At 34.0% G+C, this 23,471-nt stretch overlaps 1 protein-coding gene across 3 annotated transcripts in view; it reads left to right on the plus strand.

Annotated features, from left to right (window-relative positions):
- The first annotated feature begins 477 nt into the window (after positions 1-477).
- The window catches only part of LOC149846986 (uncharacterized), a 55,033-nt gene continuing 32,039 nt past the window's right edge, over positions 478-23,471 (plus strand). For 2 of the 3 annotated variants that reach the window (XM_089996724.1, XM_089996726.1), the window contains exons 1-4: positions 478-769; positions 1,837-1,920; positions 2,041-2,115; positions 14,660-14,743. In XM_089996724.1, coding sequence (XP_089852850.1) covers positions 527-769; positions 1,837-1,920; positions 2,041-2,115; positions 14,660-14,743 — 486 coding nt within the window. In that variant the 5' untranslated portion in view covers positions 478-526. The remainder of the gene's footprint in view (positions 770-1,836; positions 1,921-2,040; positions 2,116-14,659; positions 14,744-23,471) is intronic. The other variant, XM_089996725.1, reaches the window with a different exon arrangement.

A 23,471-nucleotide genomic window follows, 5' to 3' on the forward strand; every position in this document is an offset into this window, starting at 1 on the left:
AATTAATATTCGATTAAGTCTTATTTTTGATTTGAATCAAAGTTAAATCTAATTATAAAATTTGAGATATATTTATTAAATCTAAATTCAAATCCAAATTCGATTAAAAATCAAAACCCTAATTCAGAATAAATTTCCTGCTAAAAATTTATTCTGAATCCTAATAAATGTTTAAATTATAAATTAATTTTTATCTTAATTTTAAATAATATTTTTAACCTTAATTCAATATTATTTTTCATAAAATAACAAAAAATTATGATTTTTACATCTTAACCCACAAAAACGCAGACAAGACAAAACCGTTTTACCTACTTGAAAACGCTTAAATGAGTTGCCTTCAAAGCACTGGATAGTAAAGCTGAGGTGAGCATCTTGGCCAGCAAGGGCACCCACAAAGCAAGACCTTTTTACCCATTTGAAACACTAAAATGAATTTGCCTTTAGACCACCCGCTGTGCAAAGATAACCTCGTCTCTTGTCCAAGCCAGTTGGACCTTTCTTCCGTATCGCCACTCGCACATAAATGCTCACGCTTACAAAAGCCATCCAAACGAGATGGGCTCCTCTCCCACACTCACTCTCACTCTCTCATGCATGCGTGAGGGAAGGAGGGCCTTTCAATCACTGCAGTACCACCCTTCTTCGAGTTCACTCTTCCTTTTCCTCCCTTCCCTTGAGGGCAGATCAGGACAAAGGAAGCAATCCGCCTCCCCAGAAGAGTAGAAAGAATCCGAAGATGTCCCCTTCAGATCCTTCTTCCTTCAAGGTAGGACACTATTTGCATCTCTTCTTTGTTCAACTCTCTTCCCGCATCGAAGCCACCAAGGTGGTCATCCATTCCATCAGTTTATGCATAAAATCACCGTAAGAACCAAAATATCAATCGTGGGTGGTGAAGATTTCTATTGAAAATTGAAAGAAATTGAATCAAAATGCAAGTTTCCAACAACTCACTGCATGGCAAATTGGTTTGGTAGGATGCCCCTTCCGCCATTTACTAGTAAAGGCTGCACCAACAATTGCAAATCCATCACATTCTTCACAAAAAGGATTTGCTCATTTCGACGCAGAAACCTTCTCTCTGATTCCTTTTGGAAGACACTTTTGTTTCTTGTGCAATTAGGAATGCAGATGACGGGAAACGAGAACATTATGAATTTTCAATGACATTTTTTTTCTATTTTTATTTATTTTTTGATTTTTAATGCTATGTAATATGGGTTTCAACAACTTGTGGCTCTCTGGGCCTTGTTCTAAGAATTCCCTTTGTTGGCTAACGACTCACCATTCACCAATTCGATCGCCATTTCAAGCATTTATGTGTCCTTGAATTTGTCCTTACATAAGTGTTGTCGTTTGTCACAAATCCTTTCTGCTGATCAAAATCTGCTTTGCTTCTAAGAGTGTCTAAATATTAGGCTTGAAGTTTCAAGAGCTCTGAAGTGAAAACAGGTTGAGCGTTCACAATATATTTTTGCTCTTTTCATAACATAGAATTCGTTTGATGCGTTCTTTCTAGATCCTTCTTCTCTTCGCTGTTGAAGCTGTATTCTCTGATAACTTTGGGGTGTTATTCTTCATTGCTATTGCAAGGCTTGTTCTCATATTCCATTTGGAGTTCTTTTATGCACTAATGCTAGTTCTTAGATTTGTTTCTACCGTCTGTCAAAAAATATTTATTTACTATCATAAGATAATTAAAAGAGATCGTAGAGCCAGTTAATTATGCTACCAAATAATATAATCCAATTGATTCCTCTTCATCCTTGCTTTCTGTCTTCTGTTTACGCCTGTCTATTGATTCACATCCATTTTGGGTTGTGACATGTTGAGGCCTTGGTGCAGATTATATTAGGCTCTTCCTCATCATCTCGCAGGCAGATTTTAACAGAAATGGGATATGAATTTACTGTGATGGTTTGTGCATAACCCTTTCTCTTTCCATCATGCTCATCTTCTTATTCTTCTTCCCCTTTTATATGCCTTTTTTATATCTTTTGGCTTTTTTGAGTAATTGGTTAATTGGTCATGTTGCAGACTGCAGATATTAATGAAAAAGCAATCCGTAAAGAAACTCCGGAAGAGCTTGTGATGACACTAGCTGAAGCAAAGGTTAGTCATACTTTTTGATGTTGAATATGTCTTGCTCATAACATAACCTCATATTTTTTTATCATTTTTGTTGTTCTTCAACTTCGTCTTTTCCATCAAAATTTTGTTGCTTATGTTATCGGTAAAGTTGTTCCATTGTTATTTCAAACATTAGAGGCGTGACTAAAAAGGAATATATCTCATTAGGAGCAGACACACATTGAAAAAGAGAATAATCATAAAAGGAGCATCAAGGATTATGGAGCTGCCATTGAAGAAGAACAGTTTTTTAGTCAAATAATTGGTTCTATATGTAGGCAGATATTTATATCAAGAACACCTATGTAATCCTTTCCATGCCTCACTCCTTTTAGAAAACTTGTTCTGGCATGTTCTTAGACATCAGGATTCTCTTTTCAAGAATTGTTATCCTAAATTCTGATGGTGAAATTAGGAGTTTTAAGTTTGCAACATCATTTGGAAAGTGGAAACTGGGAAGTGGAATCTTGTGTGAGAACTGATCCAATGGAAAAGCAATTGGTAAAGAAGGGTATGTTTGGTTGCATTCAATGTGATTTGGAATCTCATGCAAATGAGAGAATGAATCTCTTTTGCACAACTAACCAAACATGTGATTGGGAAACTCATGCAAATGAGAGTGAATCTCATTTGCACATCTAACCAAACATGTGATTTGGAATCTCATGCAAATGAGAAACTGAATGTGATTTGAAATCACATTGGGTTATGTTTGGCACTTTGGCTGCTCTTTTCAAAAATGAAAAGGAATCACATGTTTCCAATTCTCATGTGATTCGCTTTTTCATATTTGTTTAGTGTGAGGAAAAGGGCCCCTTCGAGCACCTGCATGGAAGGGATGAAAAAAAAATAAGGGAGGAGATTTGCGCTCGACGGTCAACAAGGAGGGGGTGGAGCTTGCGGGCGGTGGTTTTCGGCAAGCTCCACCTCATCAAAAAAAGGTAAGGAAACAAAAGGGGCCCTTTGAGCCTCAACATGGAGGGGGTGGAGTGTAATGAAACGAGGTACAATGAAACAATAGTGAAACAAACACAATGCCAACAAAGGGCTTTAATAAACTCACTTAAGGTTGGTCACTAATGGACCAAATACAATCTCAAAAGAGATAAAAATATCAAACAACACAAGAGGCATACAAGCCTATAAGATGGGAAAAACTCTAGAGAAAACCCTCAAATGCTTCTAAGAGCATTGTTGAATAACAAGGGAGCTCACTCCAGCACATGGGAGGCAGTCCAGCTCTTTGGACTGCCTTCCAACAATCATTATTATGACTGTTGGGTGGCAGTCCAACGTCTAGTTGGGCTGTTGTGCCCAATAATCATATTTTGACTGTTGTGCCCAACAGTCATAATATGACTGTTGGGCAGTTTATTTATTACAATGCTAAATTACATTTCATTCCCTAGTGGACTGTACTATATGATAAAAGACAAAAATACCCTTATCGGGTGTTTGAATACAATTTTATTTTTAACACTCCTCCTCAAACTTATGGGGAAATCACCGAAAGTTTGCTAAGAAGATACAAAAATTGAGGCAGTGGAAGAGCTTTGGTGAAGAAGTCTGCAATCTGAAATTCAGACTGGACATATGGCAATGTAATAGTCCCCTTCAAATATTCTTCGCGAACATAGTGACAATCCATCTCAATGTGTTTTGTTTGCTCGTGAAATGTGTGATTGCTGGCTATATAGATGACACTTTTATTATCACAACATAGCTTTGAAGGTTCTGACACATCAACACCCATATCGGACAATAGTGCTCTCATCCACACAACTTCAGTGGTTGTGGTAGCCATTGCCCTGTACTCAGCTTCCGTAGAGGATAAAGACACATTCTGTTGTGTTTTGCATCACCAAGAAATGAGAGAATCACCTAAAAACACACAAAAGCCAGTAGTTGAGTAATGACTATTGGGATCTCCTCTCCAGTCAGAATCAGTGTAAGAAATAAGACTTAAGGATGAGGAAGAGGATAAGAATAGTCTTTTAGATATAGTTTTCTTGATGTATCGAACTATTCTTAATACTGCACTCATGTGGACGGTTGTGGGCGCATGTTGAAATTAACTTGCAGAATGTACGACATGCGCAATATCTGGCCTTATAATGGACATGTACATCAATGATCCAATAAGTTGTCGATAAGGGGCTGGATTATCTAATAATACTCCATCTTCAGCTCGCATTTTTGCATTTATTACTTCAGGAGTATTAACATATTTTGTGTCAGTGATTCCTGAACGCTTAACAATATGAGCTGCAAACTTGATTTGAGATAAAATGTATCCTCTTGGTGAGTAGGCTACTTCAATTTCTAAAAAGTATCTTAAAAAACCAAGATCAGTCATATCAAAGGATTTTGTAAGCAAAATTTTAATATATTCAATTTTCTTTTGATCATTCCTTGTGATGATCATATCATCAACATACAAAAGAAGAATGATCAATGATGTACTTGTAGATCTCACAAAAAGAGCAGTGTCAGTGTAACAAGATTTAAATCCAAGTTTTAATATCGTACCACTGAATCGATCATACCATGCTTTAGGGGCTTGTTTAAGCCCGTATAGAGATTTTTGAAGATGAAGGACCATGCTTTTTTCAATAGACAGACCTGGGGGAGGATCCATGTATACTTCTTCATTTAAGTTTCTATTCAATAATGCAATTTTAACATCTAACTAATATATCGGCCATTTTCGAATGGATGATATAACAACTAGAGTTCTAACTGTAGTCGTACGAGCTACTGGGGCAAAGGTCTCTTCATAATCTATACCATATTCTTGAGAATATCCTTTTGCAACAAGTCTTGCTTTATATCTCTCAAGAGACCCGTCACTTTTTGTTTTAATTTTAAACACCCATCTACACCCTATTGTCTTCTTTCCGATAGAAAGAGTTTGAATTGCCCAAGTGTGAGCCTTATGTAATGCATCTAATTCAATTTCCATGGCTTCAACCCATTCGTTTATATTTTTGGCCTCGTTATAGTTGGATGGTTCATGATAGGAATGAATGGCTAGAAGACATGCCCTATAGTTTGGTAAGAAGGATTCGTATGAGACAAACTTATTTGGAGGCCTATGTATTCGTTTTAACCTTCTAACACTAGTTTCTTCAGTATTTGTTAGTTGATTATATCTGTCAAGGGCACATGGTTGCTCCCCAGTATTTCGTCTAGAGTATTGAAGAAGATCTTGAGATGGTTCGCTACTTGAGTCATTAATAGACTTGAAGGTTTCAATATCATTACTAATACCTTTATTGGGTAACAAATCAAATAAGAAAGCATACTCGGATTCTTTCTTAGGAACTTCAAAATCAAATCCATTGTCATTTTCTAGAAAAGTAACATTTCTATAAACATAAAGTTTATCATTTGTTTTATCATAACATCGATATCCTTTTTTATTATCAGCATAACCAAGAAAGACACATTTTATGGCTTTAGGAGAGAGTTTGCTATATTTTTCAAGAAGCACGAAACATTTACAACCAAATACCCTTAGCCTTTTTAAATCATGAGAAATTTTAAAGAGTTTTTCAATAGGAGACTTGTTTTCCAAAGTTTGAGAAGACATTCTATTTATTAGATAGACTGCGGTTAGGGCAGCTTCAACCCAAAATTGCTTTGGATTTTCTTTTGAAATAAGTAGGGTTCTAGTAGTTTCAATGATATGACGATGTTTTCTTTCAGAAATCCCATTTAGTTGAGGTTACCTAGGGCATGATTTTTGATGCACAATTCCATGATTTTTTAAATATAATTGAAATTCATTTGAAAGAAACTCTCCCCCAAAGTCGCAGCGGAAGACTTTAATATTTGTTTTAAATTGATTTTTAACTAGATTATTAAAGTTTTTAAAACATGAAAAAACTTCGGATTTAAGTTTTAGAAAGTAAATCCAAGTATGTCTACTAAAATCATCTATAAATGTAACATAGTACGAATAACCACCTTTTGACATAACAGGAGCGGGACCCCACACATCCGAATGCACTAATTCAAAAATTTTATGTGTCAGAGAGGTTCTAGACCCAAAAGGTATCATTTGCATTTTTCCAAGTATACAATCTTCACATACAAAATTTTTATCTTTACAAAATTTTTTCAAAAATGGAAAAAAAGATAATTTAGTTATACTTGGGTTGGGTGTCCTAATCTTTTATGCCAAAGATCTATATTAATGTCTTTGACATGATTACAAAACGAGTATTTTGGTAAACACAGGAAATCCATGTAGTAAAGGTCTTCTCGTCTATGACCTTGCCCAATCAGCTTCCCTGACTGGAGATACTGCACCCAACACGCCTTAGATGAGAAGAATACTTTATAACCATAGTCAACAATTTGAGAGACCGAAAAAAGATTTAAATCCAGTTTGGGAATGACTCTCACTTTTGGAACAAAATTTTTTTTTGAAATACCATCAAGGTTTCCTAAGCTTTTGACTTTTAAAGAGGTACCATCGGCAGTTGACATACATGAGAAATATGATTTAGTGCAATCGGATAATAGAGACACATTATGAGTCATGTGGAAAGAAGCACCCGAGTCTAGAATCCAAGAGGTCTTACCGGGAGGAGACGAGGAAGAGATGGCAACCCCCGGATGTAGAAGGTGTAGTCTTGAGAAGTTGTGAGACGACTTATGCTATTTGAGCAAGATTTAATTCATTGAAGTTGCCCCATTTTCTTGATTCTTGAGGTTCTTCACTTAAGGCGGCCACCTTTTTAAATTTGGGACATTCCGGTCTTATATGTCCGGGTTCCTTACAATGATGACAAATAATTTTTCCTTTGTATCCTTCCTTGTATCCTCCTCCATTGTGTCCTTTCCCATTGAGATTCTTCTCGAAGTGAGGTGGTTTATATGTTTTCACAAAATTTTCGGGTCTTGTCATGGCAAGGACTGTTAGAAAGTGACTTTGAATATTTTAGATTCGATAATGAACCCATACACATGCACATTAAGTGCGAATATACCCACTTAAGGGAACAACACAAGCACATCAAGTGCTAATACATAAACCCATAAAAGGGATAAATATGACTTAAAGTCATAAGTTAAATATTATTGAAGAAATAGGAAGAAGAGGGTAAAAACCCTATACAATGGAGCATAAGCTCCTCCAAGGAGTAAAAAATACAAAGGGGCAAGCCCCTATTTATAAGCATAAAAGGGACCACCTTGGGGGCTCCCAACGTCTCTATTGGGAGGCCCCCAATGTGGTACGAAATACGAAAATTAAAAATAAAAAAACAGAAAATTAAGGGAAAAATTACAATGCATATTCCAATTGGAATATGCGTAAAATGACAAATTACAAGAATACCCTTGAGGGTATTTTAGGAAGATAAAATATATATATTTATATATATAAATAGAGATACGTATACATATATATATATGTATACGTATCTTTATATATATATAAATATATATATATGTACATTTAAGGATTATATTTCAACATATATGTGTACGAGTACACATATTTTAACACCCCCCTCAATCTTTGCGGGGAAACAAAAAGATTGAACAATAAGGGCAAGACTCCAAGAGGCTTCGGCAAGGATGCAATTGAAACTTGAAAATGCCTTCCTCCAATTGTCTTCTAACGGTGAACACATTTCCCGAACCATCCAGGGTACTCCTCTTTGTCCTATCTCCAAAATCCTGTGGAATAACAACAAAGAACAAGTAAAAAATATCTTTGCACTTTACTCAAATGGAACATTCCCAACAAGGTGCAAAATTTATGCATAATAGGATAACTACTTTAGTACGAAAAGAAAATTTAGAAAACCAAAGTTTCAAAAACCAAATATCATATTAAAGAGTGAGCGAAAACGAATTGCAAAAATGCATAATGCTTTTATAAGGTCCAACATTGGACAAACACAACCCCATAATGGGAAATAACAAAATGGTCCACTAAGGGACACCACAACAAGCCTACGAACAAGCATAAGCTACATATGATTTATTTGAATGAGGGCCTAAAAGGCCATAATGAGCATATGCATATACTATAAAAAATGAATTAACGCTTAAGAAATCATCAAAGAACATGCTTCAAACATACTTTAGTCAAAATGAACACAAGAGTCCAAAAAGTTTTTAATGAGCACGGATACTAATGTCCAAAAGCATGACGAATATGATCTTCAATAAGAGAGGCTTTATAAAGGTATATTTAACATGCATAGATCGACAATAGAGTTTTTCACATCTTTAGGGAGAAGATCTATGTCAAACAAATGTCATAAATAAGAAGCATGATTTGACTAAATATGTTAAAGCATCCACCCAAGATTCAAAAATGAATATCATTTGAGACAAAAGACTTATTTTGCATATCAAATACAAAAGTTGCCGAAAAACTGTAAACACTTAATATATAGATTAAATGCTAAAATATCAATTTGATTTAAAAAACATATCCTAGATATGATTCACTTGTATCAAAAAAAAAAACACAAGAAAATTTTGCAATTTTCAAAAATAGTTTATCCACTACAAGCAACTACCTCATTAGTCCTCCAAAACCCGTAAATCAAGTGTATAAGCTACTAGATCAAGAATATAAATATAATGCTATTAAAGGCCAAAGACACACACAAAGGTGTGCCAAAGAACCTCTTGCCTACATATAATAATACTTGAAATGAATGCATCTACGACAAGAACAAGAGAATACACGCCAACATGGACCAAAAGCATCTCTTGTCTACGTAAAAATACACTCAAAACCAAGTATGTTCAGCTACTAGAACAAGAGTAACAAGTCAACCATGAGCTAAAACACAATACATCTCTTGTCTACATAAGATGACACTTGAAATGAGTGAAATAAGTCAACCATGGGCATACATCTCAGCGACTAGAACAAGGACACAAATACCAACATAGGCTAAAATCACACACCATGGTGTGAATCAACGTGCCTTGTCTACATATAATAACACTCAAGACAAGTGTGTTCAGCTACTAGACCAAGAGAGCAAAAGCCAACAAAGGGCTACCAACACACGAAGGTGTAATAAAATTCTTGTCTACATATGATGACACTTAGATAAGGGGCATAAAAGGAGAAGACTTTTGATGCAATAAAACTTGTAATGAAAAACATATAAATAAAACATTGAAATAATATTCTTAAAAAAGAATACCCATAACAATATCATTTTGGAATAAATACACACACCAAGAACACTTGTGCACAAAAGCACAAAACATAAATGTGCAAATGCACTCACATGATTCATAGACAATAAAAGGTTGGGCAATAATCCCCAAAACCTTGATTTTAATATACCTTAAAACATTTAAGGTTTTAAACATCATATATCTATCACATTTATATATAAATAAGAGCATCCATAAAATCAATGGCAAAAAACAAACGAGTGACACACTCACAATTAGAGATCATATACCAAATCATTTTAGAGTCCCAAGGTGCCCATAACTCACCTCAACCACCATCTATAATATGGCAAGTGGACAATCTAAAATGTCATAACACAAGGTGCCCATAACTCACCTTAACAACTATCTCTAATATAACAATAAGGCCATAAAAAAAAGATGGATAGAAGATAAAATGCCATAAAAAGACAATGAATTCTTAGGGAAAACATTTTCCAAATATGTGATTTTTACAAAGAGGGCCGATTCAAAGGTCCAACATAATTAATCACAACAATATGCCATATAACAATAATGATGCATATATACTAAATTATGTTCAATCATGATCATTATACAAAAAAAAACTTTAATAAACACAACATGAAATATTTAAGCTATGTCATGTGTGAGAAAGGATTTGGAATAATCTAAGAAACAAATCAAGCCTTTATAATTTGCAATTATATGTATACCAAGATGCAAAATGACAATAATCTTAAACGTGCAAATTTATGACAACATGTACTAAGATATTACAAAAGCATTTTAAAACAAACAATCTTACAAGTCCATTAAGGGATAAAAACAAACACAAGCCCTAAAGAAGGCAATAAGAACATCTCTTTATTGAAAAGAGAGTACTATGTGAAAATGTCTATGAATAGACAATACACATACAAGCATAAATATTTTATAAAAGAAGTGTACGAATACACTCTCACAATACTTGAACAAAATACGAAAAAAAAAACGTAATAATATCAAACATGCAATAATGCATGTATTTCATAAAAGATGCAAATGCTTGAGACTCTCAAGCTTTAATGCAATTTAAGACAAAGAAGACCATATTATGGCCAATGTAGGCATCCTTAGAGATACAATCAAGAGATTTTTGAAACCTTATGTGAAAAATACAAACAAATACGTTTGCATCATTAGAAGAAAATCAAAAAATAAATGAAATCTTTTATACCAAAGGATGCAATAGATACACTATGCATTCTATATAGTGTGGAAATTCTTTTAAAAGATCTTTTACAATGGTTCGAACAACCTATTTATCACAAACAATTTTTCAAAAATCCTTTAAATAAACAAAAAACATTGAAACATCTTTAGGAGTTCTCATAAATAGTTATCATTAACAAGAACTATTTATGATTCATAACAAAGATAAAGATGTGAGAGATTCTTATATAAGAATTATATCAAGATTTTTCAAAAAAACATGCACTAAAATCCATAAACTAGAGAGGAACTCAAAACAAATTAGACTTTATATGAGAGAAAAGAGTTTTAAACAACGATCATTAATCAAGACATCATATATAAATTTTTTTTTAAAAGGTAATTTATAGGTCAATCATGAAATACTTATGTAAACATCATAAATCCCACATAATTGAATACAATTTTAACAACATAAATTACTATTATATGTGATGAGGAATCGATAGCCAAGAATTATATATTTGAACAATAAACAAGTTCACTAAATTTAAAAATAGATATTTTAAAATATACGAACACACGAAATGTGAAAGGAAATGATTCAACTATCAAAAAACACTAAATGTGCAAGAAAAATAGTTTCATAATGCATAATATGTTAAGAAAAGAGATACATACCGAAAAACTTCTAAAAAAGAGAAGGAACAATGAATACTTCACCATTTCTTGAGCACCACGCTTTCCGTTGCGCCAAGAGACAACCCCATCGTAACCGGGCTCTGATACCATGTTAGAAAGTGACTTTGAATATTTTAGATTCGATAATGAACCCATACACATGCACATTAAGTGCGAATATACCCACTTAAGGGAACAACACAAGCACATCAAGTGCTAATACATAAACCCATAAAAGGGATAAATATGACTGAAAGTCATAAGTTGAATATTATTGAAGAAATAGGAAGAAGAGGGTAAAAACCCTATACAATGGAGCATAAGCTCCTACAAGGAGTAAAGAATACAAAGGGGCAAGCCCCTATTTATAAGCATAAAAGGGACCACCTTGGGGGCTCCCAAGGGAGACGTTGGAGAAAATGTGACCGTTGGGGGCTCTCCAACGTCTCTATTGGGAGGCCCCCAATGTGGTACGAAATATGAAAATTAAAAATAAAAAAACAGAAAATTAAGGGAAAAATTACAATGCATATTCCAATTGGAATATGCGTAAAATGACAAATTACAAGAATACCCTTGAGGGTATTTTAGGAAGATAAAATATATATATTTATATATATATATATAAAAATAGAGATACATATACATATATATATATATATGTATACGTATCTTTATATATATATATATAAATATATATATATACATTTAAGGATTATATTTCAACATATATGTGTACGAGTACACATATTTTAACAAGGACCTCATCATTAGACTTGTACATTCCAAGTCTTGTCTCTTCTTGACAAATTTGAGCAAGGGCCTCACTTATAGAAGGAGAAGTGGTCCTATGAAGTAAGGAAGATCTTGCTCAAATTCCGGTCGAAGGCCATAAAGAAAGGAGAAAAGTTTTTCTCTTTCGATTTGGGTCCTTCTCATATCAATAGTCGAACCTTCAAATTTTGGTTCCAACATGGCTAATTCATCCCAAATAGGAGATAAAATACCGTAAAAATATCTTACACTTTTATCTCCTTGTTTTGAATTACGTACCTTGTCTTGATGATAATAAAGCCTAGCCATATCTTTTTGGATAAAGGTACTTCTTAGAAAGCTCCATGCGTCACATGCCTTCTTGAATTTAATGATATTGGTGGCGATCTTGAACTCCATGGTATTCATAAACCATGAGTATTTGTGCATTGCTTGCTTCTCAATCTTTCAATTTATTTTGGTATTCTTTCAAGGTTTTTTCTTTTTCTTCTTCGGACAAGGCTTTGACTTGATTTTCTTCTCTTCTAGTCAATTTGAGTTATAGTTCACTAGTAGAACCACTAACAAAACCCCAATTTTTTTTTCCTTTGATATGATTCTCTATAGCCATCGCCCACATCAAGTAGTTGTTTTCATTGAGTTTGTAGATGATGACGGTGGCATACTCTCTTTCTCCCATAATGAATACTTGAGTTTACAATAGAGGAGATAGGGAATGATTAATGATCGAAGAACACTTCCTTCACGAGATTCTCCTTTCAAGAGCCTAGCTCTGATACCATGTAACGAAACAACGTACAATGAAACAATAGTGAAACAAACACAATGCCAACAAAGGGCTTTAATAAACTCACTTAAGGTTGGTCACTAATGGACCAAATACAATTTCAAAAGAGATAAAAATATCAAACAACACAAGAGGCATACAAGCCTATAAGATGGGAAAAACTCTAGAGAAAACCCTCAAATGCTTCTAAGAGCATTGTTGAATAACAAGGGAGCCTCACTCTAACACATGGGAGGCAATCCAGCTCTTTGGACTGCCTTCCAAGAGTGTGCCCAACAGTCATATTTTGATTGTTGTGCCCAACAGTCACAAATATGACTGTTGTGCCTAACAGTCATAATATGGTTGTTGGGCAGTTTATTTATTACAATGCTAAATTACATCTTAGTCCCTAGTGGACTGTACTATATGATAAAAGACAAAAATACCCTTATCGGGTATTTGAATACAATTTTATTTTTAACATGGAGCTCTCCAACAATGATTTCCAGCTAGCCCCATCCTGCCCCAGCTCACCCAAGAAAACAAGGGAGGGAAGAGAGTGGAGCTCACTGGTTGACGAGCTCAAACTTGCCATCAATAAGAAAAAAAGAGAGAAAGAAGCAAGGTTGGAGGCGGAGCTTGCCGGCGAACTCCACCTCACCAAAAAATTAGGAAAAAAGGGGCCCCTTAAGCCCCAATAGGGGGATGGTGGAGCTCGCCGGTGATGATCTTTGACAGGCTCCACCCGGCCTCAGCTCACCTAAGAAAATAAGGGTTAGAGCTTGTGGGCAAGCTCTACCTCGCCTGAATTGTTGTGTCGACAAGTTGGTTGTTCCAACCATAGTCACCTATATCGTTAAAGGTAATTTCTTGGTGAGGATATTTCCTAGAGAGATTTTCAAAAGTTGATAAATCTTGGGAGTTTAAAAAATTGAAAAAAAATTATAAATAACAATAAAAAGCTAAGAAAATAATAAGTTTTGCATTATTTTTCTTTCAAAAATATAAAGAAACATGTTTTAAAGGTTTTAAAATATAAAAGAAATAAACAAATAGTAAATGCAAACTTAAAAAAAAAAGATTTTTTCTCAAAAAATATTGCGATATTATCGCGATATTGTTTTTGGCGATATTTTAAAAATATCACGATATATTCTCGATATTTTTGAAAAAAAATCGTACCTGAACGACAACAATTTCTAGCAAGCTTGCCGCCTCTGGCATCGTCCCCAAACCACCCTCTATTATAGAGAAGGGCGAGAGGATGAACTTTGGGGTTTGCCTCAACGTTCACATGCTTTTGCATGGGAAAATACAATGTGATTTCGAATCATACACTTTGAAATCACACATGAACCAGTGAGCTTCGAAATCTCATGGGTTGAGAGAAACCAAATCAAATATGATTTTCTTTCTCACGGAAAACAAATGTTTTTGTTTGGTTATCGAGTCATATGAGATTTGAAATCTCGTTTGGATGAGATTTCGAATCTCATGAGGCCCAACCAAAAATACACTTGAGTTAAATATTATGTGATTCCAAATCACATGGTGGACTATGTGATTTGAAATCATATGACTTCAAATCACATTTTGTATTCCATCTCATGTGATTCCAAATCGTATGAGATGCAACCAACATACCCAAAATGTGTTTGTTTTGTATCCTAAAAATGTCTTGGTAATCACTTTTTTTGGACACCTTTTCTTATTTTGCATTGTTGCCTAGGACTCACTTTCTTGTATTTGTTGTTCTGCCTGCAAAGCATTCTTCCAATCTGAGCCTTGCCTAGTCTTAGTTAGTCTCATGTTAGAAAAATTTTGTTGTTCACATTTTATCTTTTCCAATAATTATGGATCTCTTCAGTGTGGTTTTATTCCATCCAACTATTTTACCTGTTTCCTGTGTGCATCTTTTAACAGGCAGAGGCAATCATTTCCAAGCTTCAAAGAGACGTTTACAAAGAAGATGACACTGTACCAACACTTCTCATAACTGCAGATCAAGTAAGGCCCACTTTTTACCTTTCTCCCTTATCTGGTGTCTTGTGCTGCAAAACATAAGCGTACAGTTCATGCAGCGTAGGCTTCTACAGTCTAAATCACAAAGCATGCTCGCTTCACCAATCCATGTATGACTTGTATCGTTTTTAGTCAACCTACTTATTGCTTTTTCCATTCTTTGTAACGACTCCAAACTGACTCTCGAAAAATGCATATTTTTTTTAAAACAATTACAGAAAACCTCCCAAGGACCGAGAGCGCATTTCAGATTTAATATTCATAACCCATCAACCATTTCCGACATAGAGTAAATTTAAACCATTAACTAAACTTTATTTATTAAATCAATCATATGTCAGTAAAGTTTATAATTTCAAAAATCCACTGTAGCCAATGTTGTGCACATCAGAACTCGGGCCACTAAACCATAAACCTCGAGTCCTCCAGCCACCCAGTCCTATCATCACGAAGCCTCGGTGCCTGAAAAACATTTTTAAAAAACGGGTAAGAACCAAAGTTCTTGTACGAGATCCTCTTAACTTTCCAACCAGTGTTGTGAAAAGCGTTGAGGCGTAGCGAGGCGCTCCACCAAAAACCGAGGCGAGGCGTAAAGCGTAAGCCTCAAATTTTTTTTTGAAAACTTTAAAAAAATTATAAACAAATATCTAAAAATAAAATAAATAAAGAAATGCTTTATTGATGAAATAACAACCAATAAGAAATAGAAAATCTCAAATAAGTACTAAAAAATATGAGATTAACATATAAAAGTAACTAAAAACTGATTATATAACTGGAAAATATATGAGATTAACCAAAAGAAGTTAAAATTTACTAAGAAACTGATTACATAACTTAAATAACTAGAAAATATATGAGATTAACCTACAAAAGTTAAAATATATGAGATTATTCTAAAAAATATGAGATTAACATATAAAAGTAACTAAAAAAATGATTACATAACTGGAAAATATATGAGATTAACCAACAAAAGATAAAATATACTAAGAAACCGATTACATAACTGGAAAATATATGAGATTAACCAACAAAAGTTAAAATATATGAGATTATTCTAAAAAATATGAGATTAACATAAGTAACTAAAAACTGATTATATAACTGGAAAATACATGAGATTAACCAAAAAAAGTTAAAATATACTAAGAAACTGATCACATAACTGAAATAACTAGAAAATATATAAGATTAACCTACAAAAGTTAAAATATATGAGATTATTCTAAAAAATGTGAGATTAACATATAAAAGTAACTAAAAACTGATTACATAACTGGAAAATATATGAGATTAACCAACAAAAGTTAAAATATATGAGATTATTCTAAAAAATATGAGATTAACATATAAAATTAACTAAAAAACTGATTACATAACTGAAAAATATATGAGATTAACCAACAAAAGTTAAAATATATTAAAAAACTAATTACATGACTGAAATAACTGAAAAATATACGAGATTAACCAACAAAAGTTAAAATATAGTAATATACTAATAAACTTATTACATAACTGAAATAACTGGAAAATATATGAGATTTACCTACAAAAACTTTGTTGATTATGTCTCAGAAATCTTGTTGTAAATTTTTTTTTTTGCGCCTCAGACTTGCGCCTTGAGGCACATAGGGCCTCGCCTCAAGGCGAGGCGCGCCTTTTGCACCTCAAGGCGTGTTTTTGATAACACTGTTTTCAACAGTAAAGAAAATAACATAAAGTAAATCAAACACAAGTTTAAGAGAAATCACAGGTAGCATATCATCAGAACTAACTTACCATTTAAGCAGTTCAAGCAAGCATTCAACAATTTCATGCTAGAGCAAACATTCAGGGATGTATGAAATTAATGTTAAACATTTAAGGATGCATGAATCAATGCAACATGATGAATAACTTTTTAAGTCAATTTATCAGAATTGCTTTTGCATTCATGTCCCTATTTAGTGCACACAAATTTAATTTTTACTTTCTTACCAACCCGCAGATACTCAAAACGAGCAAATTTTTCAAGGTTCAAGGAAGTTCCCAGTTATATCTTAATACACAATTTATATTTTAATTACTGGGTTGTAGACCTGTTCCTCGACTGATATCAGGAATCATCACCATCCATCAGAACATTAAGAATCATCACCTAATGCCGGGACATCAAATAAATCATCATCCATTGATATTACTTTCTTGGTATACTAATAACTACAACTGAGTCAACAACACCACCTCTAGGCAAAGTGGTTGAAAGTTCCCCACAACCGTGGCCACGAATACAAACTACACATCGGGTTTTTGGTAACAACAGATTGACACAGTGTTTAGTATCCCCACGGTCCCCCACGACCGCCATCCATGGTTTCCACTCTTTCAGAGGGACACCATTAAAGAAAATTATTACACTGTTCAGTATCTTTTACCATCTTGATTAATTAAGAGTTCTTTAAACAAGAACAATTATGCAAATCATCATGCAATAACAAATTCGAGCCCTTGCACTATCAATTTCAATAGTGTAATTATTTCAGAAGCAATACCAAAATAGCTTTGCAATGTATTTTACAATTTATTTACTATTGTATGAGCAACACATGCCCTTGGCCTCCAAAAGCCTATCAACGGTTCACGCATAACCACTACGTAAATTAAATAGCATTGCACATCTCGCAGTAACAACAATCATCCATAGGCGAGAATAATTCAATGTTCACAGTTCGCAAGACATAATACCAAAACATATTATGTCTAGTGAGCGAATGCAAATACAATCAGATCTACCACATTGGTCTAGAATCCAAACTTTTTGAGACCGACCATTTTCGACACTCATTAGGTTCAGATTCAATAAAATATCCATGACCAACCAGATTTCATGATTCGAAAAGAAATCATATTTTAGAGATAACATAAGTAAAATTTCAGTTTTTTAAAAACTCCCTTCAGATCTGATTTCTAATCCATTCAACAAAACAATTTACTGGTATATAAGGAAGCAACCCCATCATGTATGCAATGCCACAATTACTATAGTCATGCTTCTAATGGCATGACATACAAAAAGACTGAAATCAGATTGCAACATAGTAATTCACATGTTTGAATTTATGCATGACTCAACTAAAACAGAAAGTAAAGCATAACATGATTGGATAAAGAATTATACATCAAAAAGTTTCGTGCATGTATTAACTGCAGCACTCTCTCTCTCTCTCTCTATATATATATATATATGATTAAGGTTTGTTTGGCTGTCAAAGGTGTTAGCCCAAAAGAGAAATAGCATTAGCAAACATATTTTTCAATAAAAAAGGTTTTGGTTTAAAACTGTTCTGACCGTGACACCAAAACACATTTTTTTTTTATGATCAGTCCAACCCCAACGTCAATTGGTTTTGAACAGATCTGAGGCAAGTTCATACCTAACAGGGAATCGGCCCAGACCGATTCCTTAGGTGCAGTCCAAAACATCGAACAAAGGCCCTCAATAGGCTGGGCATCTCTGATCAAAGTCTGGTACTTACAGCACCAGCAAATTGTATTTTTCAAGTAGTCTACACTGCATATTGTTAATATATATATATATATATATATATATATATATATATATATATATATATATATATATATATATATTATATGTAAACCGGAATACCCATCAAGGGTATTCCGATCATTTCACTATGTAATAGGCATCAGTCCATTAGGGGCTGACTGTATTTTCCTTTTATTTTTTTATTTTTTGTTTTTCTTTTTTGATGTAAGCTGATTGGGCAGGCTCCTACTAGCTGTTGGAGCTTTTTCCAGCCCAACAGCTAGTTGGGCTGCTCCCTTTTTGCCTCCTTGTATTATAAATAGGGCTTCAAAGCCCATGTATTCTTCAATGCTTTTGAGAGCATTTTCATGCAATACAAGAAATACTTTGACCCTTGTGTGGGTAGTATGCCTTGATCAATCAAGTGTTCTTGATTGGTTGTGTTCCTGTAAGTTCATAAGTGACATTTATTTGTATTTGTTCTATTTCATTAGTATAAGGGACGTTCTCTGGTAGACAATGATGAAGAAATGTGTTTCTCTCAAGTACATTAGTATAATTAAAGATATGTATGAAGTAGTAACCAATGTCCGCACTTGTGGAGGGGTGACAACCAATTTTACTATAACGGTTGGGTTACATCAAGGATCTTCTTTAAGCCCTTTCCTATTTGCTATAGTGATAGATGAACTTATGAGATCAATTCAAGAAAATGTGCCGTGGTGTATGTTGTTTGCTGATGATATTGTTTTGATTGATGAGTCTAGAGTTGGGGTTAATGCTAAGTTAGAATTATGGAGACAGACATTGGAAGCAAGAGGTTTTAAGTTGAGTAAGAGTAAGACAGAATATATGGAATGTCGGTTTAGTAAGCAACGAAGTAGTGATGGGTGTGTAGTGAAGCTTGGTGAGCAAGAAATACTGGTGGATGATTGTTTCAAATATTTGGGATCTATCATTCAAAAGTATGAAGAAATTGATGGAGATGTAAATCATAGGATAAAAGTTGGGTGGATGAAATGGAAAAGTGCAACTGGAGTGTTCTGCGATCGTAGAATGCCATTGTGGTTGAAGGGAAAGTTTTATAGGACGACTATTAGGCCCGCTTTACTGTATGGTACGGAATGTTGGGCTGCCAAGAGACATCATATTCAAAAAATGAGTGTAGCTGAGATGCATATGCTTAGATGGATGTGTGGAAATACAATAAAAGATAAGATTCAGAACGAGGAGATACGTAAGAAGGTAGGCGTTGCACCCATTGAAAATAAGATGAGAGAGAATCGTTTACGGTGGTTTGCACATATTCGGCGAAGGCTTAATGATGCTCCAGTTAGAAGGATGGAGAAATGAGAGAATATATTAGTTAAAAGAGGTCGGGGTAGGCCTAGAAAGACTTGGATGAAAATGATAGGAAAGGATATGAATGCTTTGAACCTCACCGAGGACATGGCATTGGATAGAATGATTGGAGGAGAAGGATTCATGTGGAAGACCCAGAATGATTTTCTTTTTTGGTTCATATCGCCGACCCCAATTGTTTTAGGATGAAGGCATTGTTGTTGTTGTTGTTCTATTTCATTACATGGTATCAAAGCTTAGGTGCTCTTGAGGTGTTATTCATTCGAAAGGACCAAGAGGAGGATCGTGAGCTTGGTGGAGCATGGGTTCGTGGATCGTTGCATTGCGAAGCGCACTATCGAAAAGCTCTTCAACAAATCTTGTGTTATCTTCCTTTCACTCTCTTTCTTTCTCTCATTATTGTAAAACATGGATAAAGAAAGAGAAGTGATCATCTCCATTCCCGTGCGATTCAATGATACTAACTATGTGATGTGGGCATCTATAGTGAAACACAAAATATAAGAAAAAGGTCCATGGGGTTCGGTTGATGGTACCGAAAGAGAGCTTAAACTTATTCTTACCAAAATTGAAAATGGAAAAGAAGTGACTCTTCATAGCGAAGAGATGTCTAAGGCCGTCGCCGAATATGAGAAAAAATTAAAAGAGTAGAGGATGGGTCATTCCAAGATTATTGGATGGCTCATCAATAGTTTTGACATCTACAAGTGCTCTAGCTTAGCGAAATTTGACTTCGCTAGTGATGCATGAAAATATCTTAAAGATATGTATAGTCTCAAGGATATTGCTCACATTATGCAATGTGCAAAATAAAGTGATAACTATGACCCAAGGAGAGATGGGCATTAGGGAATATTATAATGCTCTCTTTTTTTTGGGGGATGAATTGAATCTTTTAGAGCCAAAATGATATTGCCCTTAAGATGTAGAACTCCATGAAAAACAAATTAGAACATAACATTTCTACCAATTTGTTAATGGGCTTAGACCCGAATTTGAAGGGACTAAGTCGGCCCTCCTTCATAGAGGAGGTGTACCTACCATAGTTGAAACTCTTGAAGAGTTAACTATGAAAGAAAATAGGTTGAAAAAACCATCCGCCTCAAAGGATGAAGAATCCGTGCTTGCTATGTCAAATCTCAAAAATTATACTAGGAGTTATAAACCTCCTCACTTTGTAAAAAATGAGAATGGAAGAAATTTCAATGACTATGGAAGAAGTAAAGGTGATAAAAGAAGTGATCATAAATACAAGAAGGGTGACAAAATCATATGTTACCATTGCTATGAACCAGGACACATCAAGCCTTTTTGCCTCAAAAGAATGAAAGAAGATCAAAGAGATGATAAAAGGGTTGCTTCGGTAGGACCATCCTTTGAAAAAAATGGTGTATACGACTCCAAATGCATTGGCTTATTGTTTTTGGCGCAACTAATAGAGGCACTACAATCAATGTTCAAAAATCAAACTTCTTCCTTCTCGAGGGTGGCCGTATCCACAAGTGGTGACCCTGGTAAGACTTCTTAGATCCTTGACTCCGATGCGTCTTTCTATATGACTCCAAATGAGTTTATATTATCCGAATGTCATACTAACCCAAATAACTCTTATGTTTCAACCGCCGATGAAACTGCCTTAAAAATTAAAATTTTTAGGGTTTTTAAAAAACAACAAACCTTCTTTATACCAAATATTATAGTACTAAAATTGAATTTAAACCTTTTATTCGTTTCTCAAATTGTGGATCATTGATGTAAAATTTTATTTTCATCTAATGATTGTTTAATACAAGATCTCCGATCCGGGAAGCCGATTGGGCGAGGCCATAGAAGAGAGATCTCTATGTTATGGACAATCTTGAGTGATCAAAACATGCATTTTGTAATTTTATGAAAAAGAAAGATATAAAAAATTGGCACAAAAGACTAAGACATCCTAGTATGTCCAAATTACACTTGTTTCCATTTCTTACAAGTTATAAAAAAAAGAGATTTTGTTTGTGAAGATTATATCATTGGTAAAATGAAATCTTTACCCTTTGGGCCAAGACATTTTATATTTAAAAATTCATTTGAGTTGGTGCATTCGGATGTATGGAGACCGACTCCGGTTGTATCCAAAGGAGGAATTTCTTATTATGTTGTGTTTATGGATGATTATAGTAGACACTCTTGGATATTTTTTCTCAAACACAGATCCGAAGTATTTGATTGTTTTAAAAAAATTCATTGTTATACAAAAACTCAATTTAAAACCAATATTCAAATCTTTAGAACCGATTCTGGTGGAGAATTTGTGTCAAAATAGTTCAAAAATTATCTTGACTTACATGGAATTATCCATAAAAAATCTTGTCCTTATATTCTTCAACAAAATGGACTAGCTGAAAGGAAGCATAACATATTGTTGAGACCACTAGAACACTTATATAAAAAAATGTTCCAAAAATGTTTTGGGCCGAAGCTCGCTCTTACGGCGGTTTATTTGATAAATAGAATGCCTTAAAAAAACATTGAAAACATTTCTCTTATTGAAAAATTATTTAAAACATCTCCCGATTATAAAAGGTTGAGAGTCTTTGGTTGTAAATGTTCTGTCCTTGCTAAAAAATGATAAATTTTCCCCAAAAGCAATTCCTTGTATTTTTTTAGGCTATGTCGAAAATCAAAAGGGATATAGATGTTATGGCACTAAAAGGAACAAATTATATGTTTCAAAAAATGTTACTTTTCTTGAAAACGAAAATGAGTTTGGTAAATAGAAAATCTAAGAGAATTGTGACTATTCATTTCTTTTTGACCTTGTCAATCAACATGAAAGATATGAAAACATTCTTGATGTGCATGAGAGTGACAACGAGGACACTCATGATGCACCTGGGAATGTGAATGAGGGTCTTGGTGGTATAGACCTATCTTATAATGAAATTCAAACCTATACTCGATGTACCGAAGTCCATCCACCATGTGCTTTAAAAAGATATTCCCAAAATCAATATGTAGATTTTTCTAATATTAGAAAATCTATAAGAATTTCAAAGACTCCTAGTAGATTTGTATCCTATGATTCTTTTGAACCTAGGTATAGATTGTGTCTAATGGATATACACTCGTATATAGAACCAACATCCTATCATGATGTAATATCATGTATTTTTACACTTAGTTAAATTTGAGATTTTCAAAATTTTGGCAAAGTATAGAAAAAAAATCGTTTTAACCTCGATATTAGACCGATGCTTTTGAGTCTGGGCTTAGCCCAGGTCTTAGTAACTAAGTCTAAACGAGCCATTTAAAATGTAGGAAAAAGTTTTATTTTCAACCTTTAAATTCAAGTGAAATTCAAGCGAAATTCAGGTTATTTTTTTGGCGAATTTCGGAAGCAAAATTTGAGTTATATATCGTTGGATGCGGGTCGAAATTCTGAGCGTAACGATATTTTATTTTCTTTGATTCGAGCTATGGTTGGCCCAAAAATCGCATTTTTTAAAAAATTTAGCAGTTTGTCGGTTTGGATCCGAGTTTGGATCGAATCGGATCTGATGGATTTGATCCAAATTAATATGGATTTGGACTCTATCCATGACCCATATTAATCTGGTATTGATCCATCTCAAGACCCATTTAGATTTTTTAGATGGATTTGGATCTTGAATCCGGATCCGGATTCAAATCCATGCCCAACGATTTTTCCAACTTTAAATTCATTAGAAACCTTTAAATTAAAGTTAATTAATGTTAAGAAGCCTCCCAAGTTAAATTGGCAATTTTTGGAAGCTTCTAAAAATTTATTTATTATTTAATATTAAATAAATAAAT

Source organism: Nuphar pumila, chromosome 2 (genome assembly GCF_984573655.1).
Source record: "Nuphar pumila chromosome 2, dmNupPumi1.hap1.1, whole genome shotgun sequence".
NCBI classification, from domain to species: Eukaryota; Viridiplantae; Streptophyta; class Magnoliopsida; order Nymphaeales; family Nymphaeaceae; genus Nuphar; species Nuphar pumila.